This window comes from Rhinoraja longicauda, chromosome 3 (assembly GCF_053455715.1).
Source record: "Rhinoraja longicauda isolate Sanriku21f chromosome 3, sRhiLon1.1, whole genome shotgun sequence".
NCBI lineage: Eukaryota > Metazoa > Chordata > Chondrichthyes > Rajiformes > Arhynchobatidae > Rhinoraja > Rhinoraja longicauda.
In genome coordinates this window covers 659,630-681,322 of record NC_135955.1, presented here as the reverse complement: position 1 = coordinate 681,322, position 21,693 = coordinate 659,630, and the positions used below count along the sequence as shown (strand labels likewise).

General features: G+C 49.7%; 1 protein-coding gene across 4 annotated transcripts in view; it reads right to left on the bottom strand.

Annotated features, from left to right (window-relative positions):
• Positions 1-3,124: 3,124 nt before the first annotated feature.
• The window catches only part of wdr70 (WD repeat domain 70), a 47,831-nt gene continuing 29,262 nt past the window's right edge, over positions 3,125-21,693 (bottom strand). For 3 of the 4 annotated variants that reach the window (XM_078430858.1, XM_078430853.1, XM_078430852.1), the window contains 8 exons: positions 20,578-20,677; positions 17,900-17,984; positions 13,045-13,183; positions 10,364-10,464; positions 8,864-8,943; positions 6,783-6,899; positions 5,319-5,481; positions 3,125-3,333 (listed from right to left, as the gene is read on the bottom strand). In XM_078430858.1, the coding sequence (XP_078286984.1) occupies positions 3,246-3,333; positions 5,319-5,481; positions 6,783-6,899; positions 8,864-8,943; positions 10,364-10,464; positions 13,045-13,183; positions 17,900-17,984; positions 20,578-20,677 (873 nt within the window). In that variant the 3' untranslated portion in view covers positions 3,125-3,245. The remainder of the gene's footprint in view (positions 3,334-5,318; positions 5,482-6,782; positions 6,900-8,863; positions 8,944-10,363; positions 10,465-13,044; positions 13,184-17,899; positions 17,985-20,577; positions 20,678-21,693) is intronic. The other variant, XR_013549565.1, reaches the window with a different exon arrangement.

Genomic DNA, 21,693 nt, shown 5'->3' with positions numbered 1-21,693 from the left:
ATTCCACAAATTCACAACTCTCTGGGTGAAAAAGTTACTTCTCACAGTTTTAAATGGCCTCCCCTTTATTCCAAGACTGTGGCCCCTGGTTCTGGACTCGCCCAACATTGGGAACATTTTTCCTGCGTCGAGCTTGTCCAGTCCTGTTATACGTGTCAGAGAAAGTGCAGAAGAGATTCACCAGGATGTCGCCTGGAATTGACTTGTTTTAAGAGATTGAAAGGTTGAGTTTTAGTTTTAGTTATAGAGATACAGCGTGGAAATTGACCTGCATGTGTATAAAGCCCATGGCGCTGTGTTTGTGTTTAACCCCATGGTGCTGTATTTAACCCCATGGTGCTGTGTTTAACCCCATGGTGTTGTGTTTAACCCCATGGTGCTGTGTTTGTGTTTAACCCCATGGTGCTGTGTTTGTGTTTAACCCCATGGTGCTGTGTTTAACCCCATGGTGTTGTGTTTAACCCCATGGTGCTGTGTTTGTGTTTAACCCCATGGTGCTGTGTTTAACCCCATGGTGCTGTGTTTGTGTTTAACCCCATGGTGATGTGTTTAACCCCATGGTGCTGTGTTTGTGTTTAACCCCATGGTGCTGTGTTTAACCCCATGGTGTTGTGTTTAACCCCATGGTGATGTGTTTGTGTTTAACCCCATGGTGCTGTGTTTAACTCCATGGTGCTGTGTTTAACCCCATGGTGCTGTGTTTGTGTTTAACCCCATGGTGCTGTGTTTAACCCCATGGTGTTGTGTTTAACCCCATGGTGCTGTGTTTGTGTTTAACCCCATGGTGCTGTGTTTGTGTTTAACCCCATGGTGCTGTGTTTAACCCCATGGTGTTGTGTTTAACCCCATGGTGCTGTGTTTGTGTTTAACCCCATGGTGCTGTGTTTAACCCCATGGTGCTGTGTTTGTGTTTAACCCCATGGTGATGTGTTTAACCCCATGGTGCTGTGTTTGTGTTTAACCCCATGGTGCTGTGTTTAACCCCATGGTGTTGTGTTTAACCCCATGGTGATGTGTTTGTGTTTAACCCCATGGTGCTGTGTTTAACTCCATGGTGCTGTGTTTAACCCCATGGTGCTGTGTTTGTGTTTAACCCCATGGTGCTGTGTTTAACCCCATGGTGTTGTGTTTAACCCCATGGTGCTGTGTTTGTGTTTAACCCCATGGTGCTGTGTTTAACTCCATGGTGCTGTGTTTAACCCCATGGTGCTGTGTTTGTGTTTAACCCCATGGTGCTGTGTTTAACCCCATGGTGTTGTGTTTAACCCCATGGTGTTGTGTTTAACCCCATGGTGCTGTGTTTGTGTTTAACCCCATGGTGCTGTGTTTAACTCCATGGTGCTGTGTTTAACCCCATGGTGTTGTGTTTAACCCCATGGCGCTGTGTTTGTGTTTAACCCCATGGTGCTGTGTTTAACCCCATGGTGCTGTGTTTAACCCCATGGTGCTGTGTTTGTGTTTAACCCCATGGTGCTGTGTTTAACTCCATGGTGCTGTGTTTAACCCCATGCTGTTGTGTTTAACCCCATGGTGCTGTGTTTAACCCCATGGTGCTGTGTTTGTGTTTAACCCCATGGTGATGTGTTTAACCCCATGGTGCTGTGTTTGTGTTTAACCCCATGGTGCTGTGTTTAACCCCATGGTGCTGCGTTTAACCCCATGGTGCTGTGTTTGTGTTTAACCCCATAGTGCTGTGTTTGTGTTTAACCCCATAGCGCTGTGTTTAACCCCATGGTGATGTGTTTAACCCCATGGTGCTGTGTTTAACCCCATGGTGCTGTGTTTAACCCCATGGTGCTGTGTTTAACCCCCTGGTGATGTGTTTAACCCCATGGTGCTGTGTTTAACCCCATGGTGCTGTGTTTAACCCCATGGTGCTGTGTTTAACCCCATGGCGCTGTGTTTGTGTTTAACCCCATGGTGCTGTGTTTGTGTTTAACCCCATGGTGCTGTGTTTAACCCCATGGTGCTGTGGAGGGTAGTGCTGTGTTTAATCCCATAACACTGGACAGAAACGCTATACTTAAGCCAACAGCCCTTTGTTTAAATTCCCACGCATTAAGCCGACAGCGCTGTTTAAACCTTTGTGCGCCAAACCAGCAGCGCTGTGTGTATTACCTTTACGCGCCAAGTCTGTGGCGCTGTATATTGCTTTACCTGGCAGTCTGCAGCTGATAGCACTTTGTTCCGCGGGGGGGGGGGGGGGAGGGCTTGCTGGGATGCAGTCCCCTGCCATTGGTTATAGTTTGAATTTGGGAACAGCACAATAGGCCAGGATTTACCGGCGGGTATTTCAACACCTGTATAAAGGCAGGCGCCAGTAAGCCAGAAGTTAGTTTAAGTTCATGAACGAGAGGGGTTCACTGACAGGGAGAGAGAGACAGAGCGAGAGACAGAGAGAGAGAGAGAGCGAGAGAGAGAGAGAGAGGCAGAGAGAGAGAGGCAGAGAGAGAGGCAGAGAGAGAGAGGCAGAGAGAGAGAGGCAGAGAGAGAGCGAGATGTGTGTTGCTATAAAACTGGATCCCACGCATACCGAGACAAGTATTGCTTTTGTCCTCACTTGCCAATAAAACTGATTTGCAACTAAACAGTCGAGTGAGACTTTTTCTGTTCTTCTAGTCAGATCCTTGAACCTGTTCCCTCGTACGTTTCTCAGTGTTTCCTGACTCTACTTGCGGGCGGTCACGGTGGCGCAGCGGTAGAGTTGCTGCCTTACAGGGAATGCAGCGCCGGAGACCCGGGTTCCATCCCGACTACGGGCGCCGTCTGTACAGAGTTTGTACGTTTTGCCCGTGACCTGCGTGGGTTTCCTCCGAGATCTTCGGTTTCCTCCCACACTCCAACGACGTGCAGGTTTGTAGGTTAATTGGCTTGGTAAATGTAAAAACTGTCCCTAGTGTGTGTAAGGATAGTGTTAATGTGCGGGGATCGCTGGGCGGCGCAGACCTGGTGGGCCGAAGGGCCTGTTTCCGCGCTGTATCTCTAAACTAAACTGAACCAAACTACCAAGTGTTGTTTCTGACCTCGACACTAAGACCTAATGAAATGAAACCATCATCTGCTTTATCATGAGTTTAATATGTCAAGACACACGGTAAAATACAGGAGTGCCCCCCACCCACCCTGCAAACTCCCTGCTCCCTTCACTCTCCAAACCCACAGCTCATTCAAATCTCCCCCGCCCCACCCTCAAGGACAGCAGGGGGGGGTGAGGCAGGTCCTCCCTCGCTCACCCAGCAGTCCGCTCACAATTTCCGCTTCTTCCACTCTGGCTCATCGTCCTCCGGCTCCTCCTCGGGCTCTACGACTGCAAACACTGCGTGCGGCTGCGTCCTGCAACAACCAACGGGGATGCGGGTGAGCGAGTGAGTGAGCCAGCGAGCGAGTGAGTGAGTGAGGGCCTCGGAGTGAGTTGAGTATAGGAGCAAAAAGGTCCTTCTGCAGTTGTACTGGGCCCTAGTGAGATCGCACCTGGAGTACTGTGTGCAGGTTTGGTCTCCAAATTTGAGGAAGGATATTCCTGCTATTGAGGGCGTGCAGCGTAGGTTTACTAGGTTAATTCCCGGAATGGCGGGACTGTCATATGTTGAAAGACTGGAGCGACTAGGCACTGGAATTTAGAAGGATGAGAGGGGATCTTATCGAAACGTATAAGATTATTAAGGGGTTGGACACGTTAGAGGCAGGAAACATGTTCCCAATGTTGGGGGAGTCCAGAACCAGGGGCCACAGTTTAAGAATAAGGGGTAGGCCATTTAGAACGGAGATGAGGGAAAACTTGTTCAGTCAGAGAGTTGTGAATCTTTGGAATTCTCTGCCTCAGAAGGCAGTGGAGGCCGATTCTCTGAATGCATTCAAGAGAGAGCTAGATAGAGCTCTTAAGGATAGCGGAGAGTCAGGGGGTATGGGGAGAAGGCAGGAACATGGTACTGATTGAGAATGATCAGCCATGATCACATTGAATGGCGGTGCTGGCTCGAAGGGCCGAATGGCCTCCTCCTGCACCTATTGTCTATTGACCGAGGGCAGGGAATCAGAACACATTGGTGTCATCGGAGAGGAGCAAGACTTTCACCAACCCCAGACGCAACCTTCTCACTCAGAGGTTAGTGGGAATATGGAACGAGCTGCTGGAGGAGAAGGTGACACAGGTACTACAACAGCATTTAAGGCACTTTGTTTAGTTTAGTTTAGAGACACAGCGCGGAAACAGGCCCTTTCGGCCCACCGGAGAAAACCCACGCAGGTCACGGGGAGAACGTACAAACTCCGTACAGACAGCACCGGTAGTGGGGATGGAACCCGGGTCTCAGGCGCTGCATTCGCTGTAAGGCAGCAACTCTACCGCTGCGCCACCGTGCCGCCTTGGTCAGATGCATGGATGGGAAAGGTTTAGAAGGATGTGGGCCAAAGGGGCAGCACAGTGGTGCAGCGGTCGAGCTACTGCCTCAGCACCAGAGTTGCTGCCTCACAGCACTGGTGACCCGTATTCAATCCTGACCATGGATGCTGTCTGTACAGAGTTTGTACCTTCTCCCTGTGACCACGTGTTTTCCCCAGGTGCTCCTTTCCTTCCACACTTCAAAGACCTGTAGGTTTGTGGGTTTATTCGGCTTCGGTAAAAATAAATTGCAAAATGTCCCCAGTGCGTAGGATAGTGCAGTGTAGGAAGATCGCTGGTGGCACGGACTCGGTGGGCCGAAGGGCCTGTTTTGTGCTGTACCTCTAAACAAAACAAACATGGGCGCAGCGGTGGAGTTGCTGCCTTACAGTGAATGCAGCGCCAGAGACCCGGGTTCCATCCCCACTACGGGTGCTGTCTGTACGGAGTTTGTACGTTCTCCCCGTCACCTGCGTGGGTTTTCACCGAGGTCTTCGGTTTCCTCCCACAATCCAAAGACGTACGGGTTTGTAGGTTAATTGGCTTGGCAAATGTAAACATTGTCCCTAGTGGGTGTGGGATAGTGTTAGTGTGCGGGGATTGCTGGTCGGCGCGGACCCGGTGGGCCGAAAGGGCCTGTTTCCACGCTGTATCTCTAAACTAAACTAAAGTAAATGGGACTAAGAGATGGGCCATCATGGATGAGTGGCCTGAAGGGCCAGTTTCTGTGCTGTGTGATTGGCGGGTGGTGAGGGCCGTGCTGAGTATATCGTGAAGAGCCAGAGTCACGAACTACATCAGATCAGTGGACAATTCACCCAGAGCAAAATGGCATCATGATTGAGCCTTCAACTTGCCTGGGGTTACCTGGGGTTGCTGTACAAGGAAAGGCACTCTAACCTCTACAGTCGGTCAAGACCCAGCACCTCTTACTCACTTGACGTAGGCAGGAGCCACCCAATATGGGTTCTCTTCAGCATCTTTGGCATGGCGCAAGATGGCTTCACGTGGATTACTGTCATCGGTTTTATCCAGAGCGATGTTCTTCACGATGAACGAGGACAACGTGCCCCCATGAGTCCCAACACGACCGCCACGACCTGTAGTCAAGTAAAGTCCGCAGGCTGTCATACTCAAAGCAACTCAACCACAATGGTCATATTCTCCCAAAGAAACATCCAACCACCGCACAAAATCCCATTGCCTGAAAAACTGCCCAACTCTAAACCCTGACAACATCTACATCCCAAAATAGATCAGATCAAGATCTGACAGTCATCCATGGTCCAAATCTCCAGAGTCTGTAGAAGGCTCTCGACCCGAAACGTCACCCATTCCTTCCCTCCACAGATGCTGCCTGACCCGCTGAGTTACTCCAGCACTCTGTGAAACGTCACCCATTCCCCCACACTGTCCCCACTCCCCCTCCCCCACACTGCCCACTCCACACTGGCCCCTTCCCCCCACTCCCCCACACTGGCCCCCCTCCCCCACACTGGCCCCCCCTCCTCCATACTGCCCCCCATCCCCCACACTGGCCCCCTTCCCCACACTGCCCCCTCCCCTACACTGGCCCCACCCTCCCTGACACTGGCCCCCCCACTGACCCCGTCAATCCCCTCCCCCACACTGCCCTCCTCCCCACACACTGGCCCCATCACCCCCACACTGGCCCCATCCCGCCCCACACTGGCCCCATCACCCCCCCTCCCCCCACTGACCCCGTCAACCCCCTCCCCCACACTGCCCCTGCCCCCACACTGGCCCCATCACCCCCCCCCTCCCCCACACTGGCCCCATCACCCCTCCCCCACACTGCCCCCTCCCCCACACTGACCCCATCCCCCACACTAGCTCCATCCCCCACACTGGCCCCCCTCCCCCACATTGCCCCCCTCCCCCACACTGCCCCCCTCCCCCACACTGGCTCCATCCCCCACACTGCCCCCCTCCCCCACACTGGCCCCCTCCCCCACACTGGCTCCATCCCCCACACTGGCCCTATCCCCCACACTGCCCCCCTCCCCCACACTGGCCCCCCTCCCCCACACTGCCCCCCTCCCCACACTGCCCCCCTCCTCCACACTGGCTCCATCCCCCACACTGGCCCCATCCCCCCCACACTGGCCTGTGCAGCCTGTGGCCCCAGTTGGCCCAGCTCTGCACCACCCCAGCATCGCTGGCCCTGCCGGTCTCTCACTCACTGTCCCAGCTCTCCCCCCTCTTCCCCCCATGTGCCCTGCCCCCGCTCACCCCACATTTACCCCGCCCGACTCCCTCTCAGCCCCGACTCCCCTCTTCTGACCCCCCCCCCCCCCTTGCCGTGAGTGAATCTCCCCCCCCCGCCGGTTCCCTCCAGCCAGCACACTGCAGGTGGGCGATGTGTGGACCCGAGTATTACCTGGGCCAGACACGGGAGGCTCGGGCTTGTGGGACTTCACCGGGTCCAGCCGATCTTTCTCCAGCTGCTTCCTGGTGCTCTTCTGCCTGGGCTCCCGGAACATGGGCAAAGCATGTGCTGGAAACACAAAGCAACCATTATCTACCCTGCCCTTGGCAAAGCCCAGGCGGCAGCCCCTGTGGCTGGGTGTCACCCTGGCGATGGGCGAGGGCAGACTGCCACTGGCTCGACCCAGCGGACACAAAGGTAGAAACCTGTCCTTCCACGACTTCACCCTGTCCAACTCTCAGCTCTGGGGCGGCAAATAACGGTGGCATGGTGGCGCAGCAGTAGAGCTGCTGCCTCACAGCACCGCAGATACGGTTTCCATCCTGACCTCGGGCACGTCTGTGTGGAGTTTGCATGTTCTCTCTGTGATAGGGGTTGCCAACTTCCACACTCCCAAATAAGGGACAAGGTGACGTTTCCGCCCGCGCCCCACATGACCTCACGCAGACAGCGGCCGCATGCTCCCGCTCCACCAATGGTGGCCGCCCGGGCGAGGAGGCGGGTTAGAAACATAGAAAATAGGTGCAGGAGGAGCCAGCACCGCCATTCATTGTGATCATGGCTGATCATCCACAATCAGTAACCCGTGCCTGCCTTCTCCCCATATCCCTTGATTCCACCAGCCCCCAGAGCTCTATCTAACTCTCTCTTAAATCCATCCAGTGATTTGCCCTCCACTGCCCTCTGTGGCAGAGAATTCCACAAATTCACAACTCTCTGGGTGAAAAAGTTCCTTCTCATCTCAGTTTTAAATGGCCTCCCCTTTATTCTGACTGTGGCCCCTGGTTCTGGACTCCCCCAACATTGGGAACATTTTTCCTGCATCTAGCTTGTCCAGTCCTTTTATAATTTGATATGTCTCTATAAGTTCCCCTCATCCTTCTAAACTCCAGTGAATACTACCTCTGTTAGGCGGCGCCCGGGCTACACTGTCTGGAATTACAGCAGCCCCCGGGCTACAGTGTCCGGGCCTACAGTGTGTCCGGGCCTTCAGCTCCATACGAGCCTAATACGGGACAAGGGCAATCCCATACAGGACAAACCAATTCAGCCCAAAATACAGGATGTCCTGGCTAATACAGGACAGTTGGCATCCCTACTCTTTGACATTCCGAAGATGTGCGGGTTTGAAGGTTAATTGTGTAGGGAGTGGGTGTGAAAGTGGGACAACATAGAACCAGAGTGTACAGTGGTAAACTCACGTCTGATGTGGTATTGTAGTACACTGTATAGCAGTGAATGTATAGTAGTATACTCACACATGATGTGGTAAACTGGTATAGTATAGGGTATTACAGTGAATGTATAATGGTATACAGTATTACAGTGAATGTATGGTGGTATAGTCAATAGTCAATAGTCGTTTATTTGTTACATACACATAAATGTGTAGTAAAATGAAACATTACCCGCAGTTAAACAATAAGACCAATAAGATTAATCAATAAAAATGCAATAACACATACAATCACAACTAACACCAAACAAAAAAGAAACATCCATCACAGTGAGTCTCCTCCAGTCCCTTCTCACTGTGATGGAAGGCCAAAAATGTCTTTTTCTCTTCCCTGCCGTCTTGTCCCGCGGTCAGGCTGTTGGATTTGCCACGTCGGGGCGGTCGGGGCTCCCGATATTGAAGCCCCCGCTGGGGATGTGGTATAGTGGTATATTGTATACGGCATTACAGCAAATGTACAGTGGTATACTCACACATAATGTGGTATACTGGTAAACGGTATTAAAGTGACTGTATAGTGGTATACTCACACATGGTGTGGTATACTAGTATAGTGGTATACTCACTTGTGATGTGGTATAATGGTATACTCACGTGTGATGTGGTACACTGGTTTGGTGGTATACTTACGTGTGATGTGGTACACTGGGTTGGTGGTATACGGTATTACAGTCAATGTATGGTGGTGTACTCACGTGTGATGTGGTATACTGGTTTGGTGGTATACTCATGTGTGATGTGGTACACTGGTTTGGTGGTATACGGTATTACAGTCAATGTATGGTGGTATACTCACGTGTGATGACATAATCTTGTGTGACGGTCTGACTCTGCCTGACTTTTCTCTTTGTTTTCACCACACAGAGTTTAGCTCCTCTGAAAAACACCGCAGGCTGTGGTTAGTAAAGGTTGGCAGCAGAGAGAACGATTTGTCCTGCAGCTTTGCTTGTATAAAGAGAGGGAGCTTGGAGAACGTGGAATGCCAGTGTCGAGGAAGACGGCGATGATTGGCATTCAAGTAATGACCAGAACCTCGGGTACGTTGGGAAGAAAAGGAGAGTGACAGATGTTACGATCAGGAAGCAGATGCAGAGAGCGGAGTGAGTGATGGAGCAGCAGGATTGTTGGGATCAGAGGGGAACTGCCCTGAGGTACTTGGCAGTGATGTGCTGTGGGTGGGATGCTGGCCACTGACGAGCATATCACCTTCCTTTGTGCAAGACAAAAACTGCAGATGCAGGTTAAAATCAAAGGTAGACACAAAATGCTGCTGTAACTCAGCGGGTCAGGCAGCATCTCGGGAGACAAGGAATGGGTGATGTCGGAAGAAGGGTCTCGACCTGAAACGTCACCCATTCCTTCTCTCCCAAGATGCTGCCTGACCCGCTGAGTTACTCCAGCATTTTGTGTCTACCTTCCTTTGTGCAAGGTTCGACTGCACTCACTAGATTGCCATTCACACCCACTGACGTAAAAAATGAACATCAACACACTCCAGATGTTTGGGTGGCACGGTGGCGCAGCGGTAGAGTTGCTGCCTTACAGGGAATGCAGCACCGCGGACCCGGGCTGTCTGTACGGAGTTTGTACGTTCTCCCCGTGACCTGCGTGGGTTTTCCCCGACATCTTCGGTTTCCTCCCACACTCCAAAGACGTGCAGGTTGGTAGGTTAATTGGTTTGGTGAATGTAAAAACTATCCCTAGTGGATGTAGGATCGTGTTAGTGTGCGGGGATCGCTGGTCGGCGCGGACCTGGTGGGCCAAAAGGGCCTGTTTCCACGCTGTACCCCTAAACTAAACTAAACTAAAGTAGGATAGTGTTAATGTGAGGGGATCGCGATTTAAAACTGAGGTGAGAAGAAACTTTTTCACCCAGAGAGTTGTGAATTTGTGGAATTCTCTGCCACAGAGGGCAGTGGAGGCCAAATCACTGGATGAATTTAAGAGAGAGTTAGATAGAGTTCTAGGAGCTAGTGGAATCAAGGGATATGGGGAGAAGGCAGGCACGGGTTACTGATTGTGGATGATCAGCCATGATCACAATGAATGGTGGTGCTGGCTCAAAGGGCCGAATGGCCTCCTCCTGCACCTGTTTTCTATGTTTTTATGTTTCTAAATCCTGAGACTTCCTAGCTGACAGTATGGTCACCACACAGATTACATGGACTCACTCGGTGTGCAATAGATGCTGAGTTTGCCAGAGGGTTTTAATACATTCTGAAACCAGGACACATTGTATGGTCTCTGACATCAACAAAGATATTCTAATGATGTCCATGGCATATTAAAAACCTACCTTTGACTTTTCACTGGGTGGTAGTAGACTTTTGCCAGCCCATTCCCTGTCCCCACCATGATCTGGTTTAGCTTTGGATGCCACAAACAACGAATGACACTCTGAAAATGAAGAGGACAGATTTCATGTTTAGAGTTATAGGGAAATTCTTTACCCGTCAACAGTACTGGAGTTGCTGACAGAGAAAAAGCAGATTCTGGAGAGATGGCCTGAACATTTCAACCAGGTCCGAGATGAGAAAGTTGTTTTTCCACACAGAGAGTGGTGAATCTGTGGAATTCTCTGCCATAGAGAGGGTAGTTGAGGCCAGTTCATTGGCTATATTTAAGAGGGAGTTAGATGTGGCCCTTGTGGCTAAAGGGATCAGGGGGTATGGAGAGAAGGCAGGTATGGGATACTGAGTTGGATGATCAGCCATGATCATAATGAATGGCGGTGCAGGCTCAAAGGGCCGAATGGCCTACTCCTGCACCTATTTTCTATGTTTCTATCTGTAGAGGCAAGCCGGGTCGTTTATTGTCATTTGCACAACTATAGTGACGTACAGGTACAACAAAAATCGTGCTTGCAGCAGCATTACAGGCAGGTAGATTTCAACATCACACAAAAAAGATATTATGTATAAATTATGCATGTGAAGATTAGAAATCAAGTGTACAATAGTGCTCCCCCTCCCCTCCCCCCACTCACCATCAACAACACCATAGTCACATCTGTGGAGTTATTTAAGTTCCTTGGAACCATTATCTCCAGGGACCTTAAATGGGGGGCCACCATCGACTCCACAGTCAACAAGGCCCAACAGAAGATGTATTTCCTGCGGCAACTGAAGAAACACAATCTGCCACAGGCAACGATGGTCCAATTCTATACTACTATCATTGAGTCCGTCCTCACCTTCTCCATCATGGTCTGGTTTGGCTCAGCCACCAAGCACCACATCCGGAGGCTGCAACGGATCGTTCGCACAGCTGAGAAGGTTGTTGGCTGCAATTGGCCCCATTGACAAACTGTACACTGCAAGGGCCAGGAAGCGAGCGGGCAAGATCATCTCTGACCCCTCTCACCCTGACCACAAACTCTTCAAAGCACTTCCCTCTGGAAGGCAACTCCAGACTGTCAAAGCAGCCACAGCCGGACATCAAAACAGCTTCTTTCCACGAGCAGTAGCTCTACTCAACAACCAAAAGTCTGTAGCCTCTTTTTGCTCTGGTATTTTATTTCATTCACATGTTTAAACTATAATGTTTTATTCTTAATGTTTTATGTTTTATTCTTAATTGTCTACCGTATGTCATGTTGTTACTTGCGAGCGGAGCACCAAGGCAAATTCCTTGTATGTGTACATACTTGGCCAAGTGTTTGATTATCAAGGTCGGATTATAATTGGTCAATGTTTGGGTCGAGACTTGTAAAACGTTGAGCATCCTTCTGCCCCCGCGGATGCTGCTTGTCCTTCCGAGTTCCAGCGGTTTGTGCTTTGCTTACGGACTGCTGTCATTTAGTTCAAGGGAGTTGGAGCATAAAGGTAGGTGGGAAGACATTCACCAACAGTCTATCTACAGTACACTAGGCGGTCACGGTGGCGCAGCGGTAGAGTTGCTGCCTTACAGCGAATGCAGCGCCGGAGACCCGGGTTCCATCCCGACTACGGGTGCCGTCTGTACGGAGTTTGTACGTTCTCCCCGTGACCTGCGTGGGTTTTCTTCGAGATCTCCGGTTTCCTCCCACACTCCAAACGCGTATAGGTTTGTAGGTTAATTGGCTTGGTAAATGTAAAAATTGTCCCTAGTGGGTGCAGGATAGTGTTAATGTGCGGGGATCGCCGGTCGGCGCGGACCCAGTGGGCCGAAGGGCCTGTATCTCTAAACCAAACTAATACCATGATACTTATTGATTTACCTGGTGGCCTGCACCATGTGCCATCCCAACACATAAGAATGAAAGGTGAGTTCATTAAAAGGTTCTATGGAGACGAGATGGAGTAAATGCCAAGATGAATCCTTCATGGAAGAGTTCAATGCTAGAGGGAACTTCCTCAGAATAAGGATACTCATTTCAGATGGAGGTAAGGGAGAGTTCTTTTCTGGCAGAGTGTTGCGTGTCTTTGGAACTGCTTGCAACAGGCGAAGGGGCAGAGCACCAGCATCTATTTCAAGCTGCTGTGCATAGATTCCTAGTCAATAAGGAAATCGAGGGCAGGGAAAAGGACCTGCAGAATGTCGGATCAGCCATCATCCTATTGAAAGGTACAGCAGGCTCAAGGGGCAGAATAGCCAACGGTGCTCCTATTCCCACTATTTAATCCCCTCCACTCCACCCCGTCTATTGCACTTTTCCCATCTATGTTCACACTCACTTCCAGAAGCCCGGTTGGGTTTGGCTCTGCCCCAGCGTCCAACAGACTATTTTATTTTTCTATTCGCTCCTCATCTGGGGCCTCCTAAAATGTTCCAATGAAGCTTGGTGCCATCTTGAGGAACAGCATCCCTTCCTGAGAGGGAACTTCGAAGCTTACCACCGCCCAGACAGATGCTGCTCACAGAGCAGAGAGGTCAGTGGGAATGGGCAGGCCAGGCCGAGAGCTCGAAGCAGCATTGGAGCGGAGGCCAGAGGTAAAGAGGGAACTGCAGTACCTCGAGTTTTCAGCTGAATGGTTGCAAAGAATTGGATGAACTCACCGCATCAGTGACCTCAATCTCGTAAAGCTTGAGAAAGGTTTGCCGATCGAAAAACAGTAGCTTTCCACTCCCCTTGCCTTTCTGCACAGACGTTCCTGTTACCAGCAGCTTTTCATCAGGGCTGAAACAACAGTCTGTCCTGTAAAACAAAGTTTAGTTTAGTTTAGAGATACAGCGCGGAAACAGGCCCTGTCGGCCCACCGGGTCCGCGTCGACCAGCGATCCCCGGACGTTAACACCATCCCACACCCACGAGGGACAATTTTTACATTTACCAAGCCAATTAACCTACAAACCTGCACGTCTTTGGAGTGTGGGAGGAAACCGAAGATCTCGGAGAAAACCCACGCAGGTCACGGGGAGAACGTACAAACTCTGTACAGACAGCACCCGTAGTCGGGATGGAACCCGAGTCTCCGGCGCTGCATTCGCTGGAAGGCAGCAACTCTACCGCTGCGCCACCTTGACCGCCCTTTGGGTGCTACAGTGGATGTGGTTTAAGTCAAACTACATCCACTGTAATACCCAAATGGAGAAGGTAATGCAGGTGCCCAGGCTGGAGAAAGACTCAAAAGGAGATGTTACTGCCGATAGCTGAGATAAAGGACATGCTGCCAGGGGCCGGGCACGGAGTGACAGTCAAGATGGGCTGTTACACGGCTGTGTGATGGGGCTCGGGTATGGGCTTAAGCTGGAGACGGTGCAGAGACTAACAAGGATGCAGTTAGTGTAGAGCAATCCCTAATGCGGATTTGATCCATGCCTGACTTTCATACTGCTGGCCTGACCTGTAATCCATGCCTGGTTTTCGTTATGTTATCTGTACTATGCTGCTGATTAAATTCCTCACTTTGTCATCATGATGAGAGGTTTTCTCACTTGCTCTCTGCATGAATTTGTAATAAAGCACTTATAGAAGTTAAACGATTTGTGGAAATCTATACTTCTTACAGTTAGGACTTGATATCCTGAGCTACAGAGAGAGGTTGGGCAGAGGAGCACTTTATTCCTTGGAGTTCAGGATGCTGAGGAATGATCTTATAAAGGTACAAATCATTAGGGTGATAGGGTGAATGCATAGTCTTTATCCCAGAGCAGGGGAATCAAGAGCCAGAGGGTGCCGGTTTAAGATGGGGGGAAAGATTTAATAGGAACACGAAGGGCAACGTTTGCACACACAGGATGGTGGGAATGTGGACCAAGACAGGTACAATATCAACATTTAAAAGATATCAGGACAGGTTCATGAATAGCAAAGTTCAGAGGGATATGGGCCAAACACAGGCGAGTGTGATACTGTAAATGGGGCATCTTAGTGTGGCTTGGATGAGTTGGGCTGAAGGACCTGTTTCCGTGCTACCATGACTGCAGGGGGCGTCATGGTAACAAGGGACAGGTAACACCTGACCTGACGCTACGTGCCTCTCCTCCATTCAGGAACACAGCAGTCTTTCCAGGTGAGCTGGAGGTTCACGTGCACCTCCTCTAAGCTCATCCACTGCATCTGGTGTTGCCAGCGGGGCATTCTGCACATTGATAAGATCAGGTATAGACCAGGCCACAGTCTCCCTAAACATTTAGTTTAGTTTGGAGATACAGTCTGGAAACAGGCCCTTCGGCCCACCGTGTCCGCGCCGACCAGTGATCCCCGCACATTAACACTATCCTACACACAATCGGGACTATTTTATTTACATTTACCAAACCAATTAGCACGTCTTTGGAATGTGGGACGTAACCGAAGATCTTGGAGAAACCCCACGCAGGTCACGGGGAGAACGTAGAAAATAAGTGCAGGATGAGGCCATTCGGCCCTTCGAGCCTGAACGTACAAACTCCGTACAGACAGCACCCGTAGTCGGGATGGAACCCGGATCTCTGGAGCTGTAAGTGCTGTAAGGCAGCAACTCTACCACTGCGCCAACCTTGCGCTTGCTTGGTCTGCCAAGGCCCACTGGATCTCCCGGTTGCTAATCATTTTAACTCCTCGTCCCGTCCTGCCCTTTATGTCCTGGGCCTCCTCTATTGCCAGTGAGGCCACAGGCTAACTGGAGGAACGACACGGGGTTTCCCACCTAATGCTGTGAACATTGAACTCGCCAATTGTAGGCAACCGCTAACAACCTCCCTTTCCCCAACACATCCCCTTGCTTCACCCTGCCTGCACCGAGGAGCCTCCCCCTGCCCCATCTGGACTCGCACCTATTTGGCCGCTCCCCCCACACTGCACCCTCTGCCTTCAGGATGCGTAACTCTTCATAGCCTTTTGTCTCACACCCCTTTTAATCTCTGGCCTTTGTTCAACCATCTGCCTGTTAAAAACACCCCTCGCCTGTCTTCAGCTATTACCTGCACACTTTGTTCTGCCCCCCTCTTTCCCAACTTTCTTCATCCCCCCACCACAATCGGTCTGAAGAAGGATCCCAACCTGAAACGTCACCTATCCGTGTTCTCCACAGATGCTGCCTGACCCGCTGAGTTACTCCAGCACTCTGTGAAACGTCACCTATCCATGTTCTCCACAGATGCTGCCTGACCCGCTGAGTTACTCCAGCACTCTGTGAAACGTCACCTATCCGTGTTCTCCACAGATGCTGCCTGACCCGCTGAGTTACTCCAGCACTCTGTGAAACGTCACCTATCCATGTTCTCCACAGATGCTGCCTGACCCGCTGAGTTACTCCAGCACTCTGTGAAACGTCACCTATCCGTGTGACCTTTCTGCTCCTGCCTAATGCCTCCAAAATCACTTGTGCCCCAATTTAGGATCTAAACTTGGGGTGCAGTCCTATCCTTTTTCATAAAACCAAAAGAATGATGGTGAATGGCCCCGTGCTTTGCCACTGACACTTCAGTCACTTGCCACACCTAGTTCCCCAAGAGGAGGGTCAGTGTTGTGCTCTCTCTAGTGGGGCCCTCTATATACTTATTAAGGAAGCTTGTGAAGGAAGGAACTACAGATGAGCGAAGATGTTCAGCGAAACGATCACCCAGTCTACATTTGGTCTCACTAATGTACAAGAGTCCTTGAGTGCCTGGACCTACCTGATATCCCGGTTGCCAAACACTTTAATTCCCCTTCCCATTCCCACAATTGTCAGAGTGAGGCCAATCATAAATTGGAGGAACAGCACCTCATATTTCGCTTGGGCCGCTTACAACCCAGTGGTATGAATATTGACTTCTCTAACTTCAAGGGGCCCTTGGTTTCCCTCCCTCACTAAAGGCAGGAAACATGTTCCTGATGTAGGGTGGGTCCCGAACCAGGGGCCACAGTTTAAGAATAAGGGGTAGGCCATTTAGAATGGAGGCGAGGAAAATCTTTTTCACTCAGAGAGTTGTGAAGCTGTGGAACTCTCTGCCTCAGAAGGCAGTGGAGGCCAATTCACTGAGTGCTTTCAAGAGAGAGTTAGATAGAGCTCTTAATGATAGCGGAGTCAAGGGATATGGGGAGAAGGCAGGAACGGGGTGCTGATTGTGGATGATCAGCCATGATCACGGTGAATGGCAGTGCTGGCTCAAAGGGCCGAATGGCCTACTCCTGCACCTAATATTTATTGTCTACCCGATCTATTCCTTTCATGATTTTGTACACCTCTATAAGACTTTCCCTCATCCTCCAACGCTCCATGAAATAGAGACCCAGCCTGCTCAACCTCTCCCTGTAGCTCACACCCTCTAGTCCTGGTAACATCGTCGTGAATCTTTTCTGAACCCTTTCAAGCTTGACAATATCTTTCCTACAACATGGTGCCCAGAACTGAACACAATATTCTAGATGCGGTCTCACCAACGTCTTATACAACTGCAACGTGACCTCCCAACTTCTATACTTAATACGCTGACTGATGAAAGCCAAAGTGCCAAAAACCTTATCTACCTGCGACTCCACCTTCAAGGAACCATGCACTTGTACTCCTAGATCCCTCTGCTCCACAACACTCCCCAGGGGCCTACCATTCACTGTGTAGGTCCTGCCCTTGTTGCAGCTCCTAGACTGTGGAACAGCATCCCTCTCCCCATCAGAACTGCCCCCTCCATCGACTCCTTTAAGTCCAGGCTCAAAACCTATTTCTACTCCCTAGCGTTTGAGGCTCATTGAGGAGGCGCTGTGAACTGTTTGCGTGCTACTGTATGTTTCATTTTTTTTTCCATTGGAACCTAATCAGATGTACAGCACTTTGGTCAACGTGCGTTGTTTTTAAATGTGCTATACAAATAAAAATTGACTTGACTTGACTTGACAACCCAAAATGCAACACCTCACACTGCTCTGTATTAAATTCCATCAACCATTCCTCCGCCCACCTGGCCAATCGATGCAGATCCTGCTGCAATCGTTCACAACCATCTTCACTATCTGCAAAACCACTCACTTTTGTATCAAAAATGTTTAGCTCAGCATTATGTTCAGCACAGACATAAGCTGGGATACAGTCCGATTCACCACCTCATTATGGACATTGGACTTTGTCAATGGAACTGATGCACTTCTATGCTGAAAACTATATTCTGCACTCTGTACCTATCCCTTCCTTAGCTATACCTATCATACTTGAGTTTGGCTTGATTGGATTTATATAGTATTATCTGATTTAATTGGCTCGTATGGAAAACAAATCGTTTCACTGTGGCAATAACAAAACCAACGACATTGTGGGCTGTCGGGCCTGTACCTGTCTGTCTGAAGAAGGGTCTCGACCCGAAACGTCACCCATTCCTTCTCTCCCGAGATGCTGCCTGACCTGCTGAGTTACTCCAGCATTTTGTGAATAAATCGGGCCTGTACCTGTACTGTATTGTACTGTACTTTTCAATGTTATACGATGTTGATTCAGTGATTGCAGTAACTCACATGGGATAAATGTTTGGAAGATCAGTTGCCACATTCAGAGCATTCTGGAAATTCCTCATATCCCAGGTTTTAATGGTGTCGTCCCCTGGAAAACATGCCAGAAACACTTTCATCATGTAGGATAGGAACACTCATAACACGAGGAGAGGTAGTAACATAACATAACAGAACTTTATTGTCATTCGGTATAAATACCGAACGAAATTTCAGCAGTCACAAAACACAGCAAAAAAGAAAAGAACACAAGACACACGATCCCAACACAAACATCCATCACAGTGGCTCCAAACACCCCCTCACTGTGATGGAAGGCAACAAAACTTCCACTCTCACCCCCCCGCACCCACGGACAGGCAGCTCGACCCCTGCCGAGGCGACCGACACGCACAGCCCCCGCAAGGGGATGGAAGGCCCCGCGGCCGAGCCGCACCGGGCACTGAAACGTGAAACGTGAGTAGCATAAGACAATAACTGCAGATGCAGGTACAAATCGAAGGTATTTATTCACAAAATGCTGGAGTAACTCAGCGGGGCAGGCAGCATCTCAGGAGAGAAGGAATGGGTGACGCTTCGGGTCGAGACCCTTCTTCAGACTGATGTCAGGGGGGCGGGACAAAGGAAGGATATAGGTAGAGACAGGAAGATAGAGGGAGATCTGGGAAAGGGGAGGGGAAGAGAGGGACAGAGGAACTATCTAAAGTGGGAGAAGTTGATGTTCATACCACTGGGCTGCAAGAGGCAGATAACATGTTCCCAATGTTGGGGGAGTCCAGAACAAGGGGCCACAGTTTGAGAATAAGGGGTAGGCCATTTAGAACGGAGATGAGGAAGAACTTTTTCAGTCAGAGGGTGGTGAAGGTGTGGAATTCTCTGCCTCAGAAGGCAGTGGAGGCCAGTTCGTTGGATGCTTTCAAGAGAGAGCTGGATAGAGCTCTTAAGGATAGCGGAGTGAGGGGGTATGGGGAGAAGGCAGGAACGGGGTACTGATTGAGAGTGATCAGCCATGATCGCATTGAATGGCGGTGCTGGCTCGAAGGGCTGAATGGCCTACTCCTGCACCTATTGTCTATTGTCTATTGTCTATTGCCTAGGCGAAATATGAGGTGCTGTTCCTCCAATTTCCGGTGGAAATGGTGGTGATGCCCAGGTCCATAAAAAAAATAATTAAACCAAAAATATCCAGAGGCCCACCGGAAATTGGAGGAACAGCACCTCATATTTCGCCTGGACAATTTGCAGCCCAGTGGTATGAACATTGACTTCTCCCACTTTAGATAGTTCCTCTGTCCCTCTCTTCCCCTCCCCTTTCCCAGATCTCCCACTAGTCTTCCTGTCTCCACCTATATCCTTCCTTTGTCCCGCCCCCCTGACATAAGTCTGAAGAAGGTTCTCGACCCGAAACGTCACCCATTCCTTGTCTCCTGAGATGCTGCCTGACCTGCTGAGTTACTCCAGCATTTTGTGAATAAACATGAGGAGAGGTGATCATTCTGCCTGCTCCACAATTCAATAAAATAATTGCAAGATCTTTTACATCAGCAGTGCTTTCCTCCTCAACAATACATCCCACCATTCCCCTGGATATCTAAAATGCATCAATTCCTCTGGATATTTTTGGTTTGATGATTTTTTTTATGGACCCTGGGCATCAGCACCATTTGTTACCCCTCCTGTAGTGACTTACACGGCCAAGGTGTGTATGGGACTCAGAGGACCTATACAGTCCAACGCGGCCCAGTCCATCACGGGTACTGACCTTCTCTGGGATCTACAGGAGTCGCTGCTTGAAAAAAGTGCCCAGCATTATCAGAGATCCGCGCTACAATGGCCACGCTCGCATTTCACTAAATCTTTTTCCACATTCTTTTCCAACTGCCACGTTAAAACTGAGGTGAGAAAAAACGTTTTCACCCAGAGAGTTGTGAATTTGTGGAATTCTCTGACACAGAAGGCAGTGGAGGCCAATTCACTGGATGAATTTAAAAGAGAGTTAGATAGAGCTCCAGGGACAAGTGGAATCAAGGGATACGGGGAGAAGGCAGGCACAGGTTACTGATTGTGGATGATCAGCCATGATCACAATGAATGTCTGAAGAAGGGTCTCGACCCGAAACGTCGCCCATTCCTTCTCTCCTGAGATGCTGCCTGACCTGCTGAGTTACTCCAGCATTTTGTGAATAAATACCTTCGATTTGTACCAGCATCTGCAGTTCTTTTCTTACACAATGAATGGCTCGAAGGGCCAAATGGCCTCCTCCTGCACTTACTTTCTATATTTCTATGATACCCAAGGTTACAAGAGGATCTGGATCATTTGGGAAGGTGGGTCTTTGAATGGCAAAAATAAATTAATTCTGACAAGTGTGAGGAGTTGCAGTTTAGTGGGACTTACATAGTACATGGTAGAGCCCTTGAGAGTGCTGTTGAACAGGGAGAACTGGAATTACAGGTACGAGGTTCCCTAAAAGTGGCGAGTCAGGTGGCCAGAGTTTGGCACGCTTGCCTTCATTGGGAAGATTATTGAGTGCATTGTGATGCAGTTGTACAAGTCCTTGGTGAGACCACACACCTGCGTAGATCTGGTACCCGGCAGTATCTAATGATGGCTTCTGTGCAGGCACAGCTAATGCACATTCAACAATACCAACATTGGAGAAGGGTTGAGTGAAGCCACATACCACCTCGTGAAGCCAGCGTATACCCATCGTATGCGAAGCTAAGGCAAGAGGTGTCACTGCCAGGAGCATGCGCCTGACGATTGTAAAACTTGGTGTGAACCTGTGTAGAAACAAGGAACAATGATGAGTGGTGAATATTCACAGCATCAAACTGTGCCAATTAATCACAAACTATAGTAACTGTGCTCATCCAAAAGACTGGAGCGACTAGGCTTGTATACACTGGAATTTAGAAGGATGAGAGGGGATCTTATCGAAACGTATAAGATTGTTGGACACGTTAGAGGCAGGAAACATGTTCCCAATGTTGGGGTAGTCCAGAACAAAGAATAAGGGGTAGGCCATTTAGAACGGAGATGAAGAAAAACTTTTTCAGTCAGAGAGTTGTGAATCTGTGGAATTCTCTGCCTCAGAAGGCAGTGGAGGCCAATTCTCTGAATGCATTCAAGAGAGAGCTAGATAGAGCTCTTAAGGATAGCGGAGTCAGGGGGTATGGGGAGAAGACGGGAACAGGGTACTGATTGAGAATGATCAGCCATGATCACATTGAATGGCGGTGTTGGCTCGAAGGGCCGAATGGCCTACTCCTGCACCTATTGTCTATTGTCTATCATCAATCAGCAGCGCTGGCCACAGTAAATATCATTTAAAAACATTGTCCGACCCAACAATAAGAGAACAAAGCACACGAGAAAGCAATTCACCTCCTTGTCTGAAGCATCAGCAAACATTCAGCACTCGAGGTCTGAGAACGAGCAGACCCTTTCAACCACTCCAGCCGATTCACCCATTCACTTCATCAATGGCTGATCAATATGCTTCATATTCCCAAATGTTTTTATGTAATACAAGCAAGAGCCTATTTCGAACAGTACTGCACAGTTCTGGACACCCAGCAATATGTTACTATTGGTTATCTTTGGTTTATTATTGTTACAGATACAGTTTACATGCTATCCAGTCATATCATACTAGACACGGTTAGAGTTAAGCCACAGGCAAATACTACAGGAAATCAAAGAGAAAAATACCAGATAGATACAAAATACTGGAGTAACAGCAGGACAGGCGGCACCTCTGGATAGAAGGAACGGGTGACATTTTGGGTTGAGACCC